This window comes from Haliaeetus leucocephalus, unplaced genomic scaffold (assembly GCF_000737465.1).
Source record: "Haliaeetus leucocephalus isolate CR32 unplaced genomic scaffold, Haliaeetus_leucocephalus-4.0 Scaffold2, whole genome shotgun sequence".
Taxonomy (NCBI): Eukaryota; Metazoa; Chordata; class Aves; order Accipitriformes; family Accipitridae; genus Haliaeetus; species Haliaeetus leucocephalus.
This window is the reverse complement of record NW_010972438.1, coordinates 16,265,301-16,269,911: the sequence shown is the minus strand read 5'-3', so window position 1 is coordinate 16,269,911 and position 4,611 is coordinate 16,265,301. Positions and strand designations below refer to the sequence as shown.

At 37.5% G+C, this 4,611-nt stretch overlaps 1 protein-coding gene across 1 annotated transcript in view; it reads right to left on the bottom strand.

The window, feature by feature from the left end:
• Positions 1-951: 951 nt before the first annotated feature.
• Positions 952-4,611, bottom strand: part of LOC104834948 (selenoprotein K) — a 3,834-nt gene continuing 174 nt past the window's right edge. The window contains exons 2-5 of the mRNA XM_010572646.1: positions 4,013-4,103; positions 3,149-3,229; positions 2,360-2,452; positions 952-1,249 (exon numbers count right to left, since the gene is read on the bottom strand). Of these exons, the coding sequence (XP_010570948.1) occupies positions 2,365-2,452; positions 3,149-3,229; positions 4,013-4,103 (260 nt within the window). The 3' untranslated portion in view covers positions 952-1,249; positions 2,360-2,364. The remainder of the gene's footprint in view (positions 1,250-2,359; positions 2,453-3,148; positions 3,230-4,012; positions 4,104-4,611) is intronic.

Below are 4,611 nucleotides of genomic sequence, written 5' to 3'. Positions count from 1 at the left end.
TGCCCTACCTACCCGATCTGGTGGCGGGGAGTTCCTTTATGAACTGTGAAGGTGTGACCTTTGAGCGGAGCTGAGGAAGCTCTGGTTATTAGACTGAAGGCTGCTGTTACACCGCGAGTTTGAAAGATGGTAACTTTGAGTGGGGTTATGCGTCACAGGAGTGGGAGCCACCCGAGCGGGTAAAAGCCAGCTAGTTAGTAGATGCTTGTTAACCAAGGGGGCATTGCTGGCATCCTGCTAAACACATTATTAGAGAGGTTTAAGTAAAAAAAAAAAAAAACCTTGCAAGGGCACCTTGGAGAAAATTTAATCTGGATTCTTGGCAGATAATCTTTTATCAAATAGATGCAGCCCTCTCCAACTGAACAATAACAAAAAAAAAACCCCAAACAAAACTCAAGAACAACAATAAGCAACTCCCATCCTGAAATGGAGTAAATTAGTTAAGCCACTGTTTGAAAGAAAACAGCTCTTCTGTGTTAGCACTCAGTACTTGAGTTCCCTACTTTTTTCATCATGTAATAAAAACAAAGCTTAATTTTACTGAAAAAAAGTCTTACCAAAATTTGTACAGCAAATAGGCTTACACATTTGAGTAAGTCTGTAATGGAGAAGGAAGCTGTTTCAAGAGGTGCTTAGAAAACAGGCGTGTTATAAAGTCCATTAAGGGCCTTAATGAAGCGAGTTTGTAAAAGGCAAGGATTGTAAAACAAAGTAATTTGTAAGTTGCATTTCAAAAGTGTTTTTAGAGCACCATTAATACCAAAGTACAAAATGTTAGTACTGACAAAAACAGAGTAAATACAAAACCTATTAGGAAGCACTGCTTTAAGTTTGACTCTTAAGGAACCTTCTCTATCCAATATAAATACATATTCTTCCTCATTGGAACAGAAAAGGGCTTACTGTACTTCAGATATTTTTTTTCTAAAAATGATGAGAAAGTCAGCCTTGTGACAAGCCCAATATAATTTACTTATTACTTTGCAACTACAGTAAAATGTTCAGAAACTATACAAAGACTTTAGACAGTAAACATGTATTTAATAAAACTGTTGTTCAGTTACACCGGATCCTTGAAGAAGGAGTTCCCAGTACAACTTCATTAATCTGCTTATATCACAGAACAGTTTCCAGTTAGACATACACATTTACAACATTCAAACTCATTTGGTCCACCACTAAACTCTTCTTCCCTTTCATCTTGCAAATGTGTATGCTTTTGCCTGCCTCTTCAGCAGGCATTTACCTAAAAGATAAAGTAATATTTGAAGACAAGGTCTTTCTTTGTCAGTAAAATTATGTGAGTAACCCTTTTAAAATAAAATTGTTTTTAATTTAGCTAAATGAGACATGCAAAAGGCTCACAAACTTCTATTCCTGAACAGATTACACATTGCCATTATTACCCAAAGGCCTTCCCCACAGCCTTTGCTGGCCTCATGTCTAGTCAAAAAGAAAAAAAAAACCCAACACCCAAATGAAAAAAAAAAAAGGGAAGAAACTTATCCTTTTTCTAGGGAACTGAAATACTGACGTGTGCTTTTTGGAATATGAACCTTCTCCTACAAGATTTACAAGTCTTAGCCACCTGCATGTGTGTTTTTTCTTGTAACTTCTGTTATGGTAACAATGAGGAGTGATTCATGAAAAACAAGGAGGATTGTTTACTTAAGTCTTGAAGTAAATTAAACAATACTATATATAACATTGTTAGATGAAACTCCCACCAGCCAAACTAATTAATAAAACAGAATTAAAGTTCAGGCAGCTGTAAGAAATTTAAAGAGCAGGGCTTTTTTAATGGTTTTTGCCCCCCTTTTTAAGCAATTCTGATTTTTATGCTACACTAGAATTCAAGATTTGCATAACTATATCACTGTAACAGGAAAAAAGATTTTTACTAAGAGTCTTTTAACAACTTTATTAATTTTCCTTTTTTTTCTATGAGAAGTATCTACTTAAAAAAACCTCATATGTCATATGATAACTATCAGAAATGCAAACAAAGTTTCAGCCACTACTGATCTGGACAGGACTTTAAATTAGCAGCCAAAAAAACATGAAAGGTTATAATTTTTTATCAGCTGTGTTCAAAAATCTTTGCTACAATTTGTGTATCCACTTCTACACAATTAAAATTAGAAGCTCACCGTTTATGAGCCAAAACCTTTTAACACTCCCCCCTCCCTTTTTCCCCCCTTTACTGAAAGAATCTAACCATTTTGTTTCTGTTCCTGTTTTGGTAACTTTTGCAAAAGGAGGACAAAATGCTCCATTCTACCTCAACCTTCAATTATCATTGTTAACTTTAAAAAAAAAAAAAAAAGTTCAAAGCAGGATACAGATTTGTAATTACCTTCCTCATCCACCTCCAGCCATTGGTGGTGGACTGGGGCCTCCACCCCAGTGATTTATTCGACCCATCCTACGGCGAGGATGTGCTGGAGGCCTGAAAAGAAATCAAGGAAAACAACATCTATTCAATGGACATTAATCTGTTAAACTAGAAATATAGTAACACTGTCTCTAAATGATACTAATTAGAAAGTTAGAAGCTCTGGAAAAGTTGTTTGGGTTTCATGTGAAAAGCTGTAAAAAACACCCCCAAAACCCAACCCACCCAACCCCACTTTCATGAAAATTCTCTTATGCAAACTGTTCTAATTACTGCTGTCTCACAAGAGAAAGCTACAGCTAACTCAAGCTTTCACACAGTCCTACAAAAAAAGTTAGGCAAACCATTAAGAACAAAGAAACACAGTAACTACAGCGTTTATAGAAATGATATCCCTGTAACAGAGTGTTTTGCTTTATCTGTAGGTAATCTAATACATGAAATGACTGATTTAATATAAATCAAAGGCTGAGTATAAGCAAATCTAACAAAAGAATTTCAACAAAGATTCATATTGTCTGTGAGGCAGGTGTGAAAAACAGTTTCAGCGAGAGTTAGACTATACTGCTATTACAGCTATCCAAAGCTATGTATTGTTACTAAGCTTCAGACAAAATACAGCAGATAAACAACATTTTAGTCTTCTTACATGACCCGATTCAATGCAAATCACAACTGTAATCTGAATACATGATGTCATTTTGCTAAGATAGAAAAAAAAGCAGAACTAGTGTGAGTATGAAAAAATACCCTCTTCCGTCATTGTATCCTGAATAGGAGGAAGATGTGTAGCCTCTTCTTCTCAAATCTGGTTGAATAATGCTCTGGAAACTGAAAAATAAAGCAGGAATTAGGTGAATTGATTGCTAGATATAGTTTCTGAGTGTTTGGATTGAAAGATAAGAAACGGCCTGGAAAACAGTAAGTTGTGTTCAGGAACGAACAGTGTTCTTCTCAAGATCATTGTTTAATAAGTCTTGGCAATTTGTCTCCTATATATAAATATAAAATCTTAAGTAATTCCAAATTACAGTGAGGCTCAAACTATAAAATCTAGTTTTCAGGTAAATATGCAATAAATATGTAAGAAATGCATAAATTATAAATGTGTAACTGAAAATAATGAAGGAGTGTTGAATACATGAAAAGAACGTATTGTTTCTTAACTGCTGTTGATCTGGGGCCATAAATTTGTGATTACTGCTGTATGATTATTCTTACATAGCCAGGATCTATTGTCAAAAGTAGAAATACTCCAAATAATAAATATCTCGATTATTAGATCAGCTAAAAGAAACTAGCCATTTAATGAAAGTATACGCTTTTTCTTTTTGTAGTATTAAAATGGAAGAAATGTAAGAAAACTCATTTGAACTGCCAGTAAGTTACCATCACTTTTCATACACTTTTCTTTTTACTAGATATAGTATAGTGCTTCATAACCAAAGCCACAAAGTCACAGTAAAGCATTCGTATATGTTTTGGGGACAGTAGATATAGAACGCTAAAGAGTAAATCTAACATTTTTATTGTTGTGTTACCGATAGCACTGAGTAGCTTCTACCTATGGCAAATCTAAAATAAAGCTCACCCAAAGAATTAATTTCTACTTACAACAGAACCACAAAATCTGCTATCGACCAGAAGAAATCTGTTATAGATGACAAACGCCAAGGAGCCCGACTCTGGTTATCCAAAACTTGTCCTGTAACATACCCAGATACAAATCCAGCGATGTTTAGTGTGTGACACCGTGCAGTACATTTCACAGAAACCTGTCTGCTGAGTCTAGAACTTGCAAACGGGATGAAGAAACTACCCTTCAGGGGCAACGGTAGCAAGTTTCACTCCCTACGGGGTACTGTCCAAGTACCTGGAATAATCGGATCACCACCACCCACCGGAGACACTGTGTCCAGGTGAACCTACAACCCCCCCGGTACAGTCCCCGTTTCCCCTGTATGTGGTTAAGCTGCTTCTCTGTCACACTCCCGATGTCCGCAGAACACACCCGGACTTTTCAAAGTCCTCAAAACCTGTTTAGAACCACGCAAGGCTCACGTCCAGGCCGCAGAGAAGCGCGGGGGCGATCGGCCGCCACGGTGGCAGCGGCCGAGACGCGCCGCTCGCTCGCTGGGCACAGCCCGCCGGGCTCTCCCGGGCAGCGGCCGTGCGCGAAGGCAGCGCGCTGCCCAGCGCAGGCCCCGTGCCCC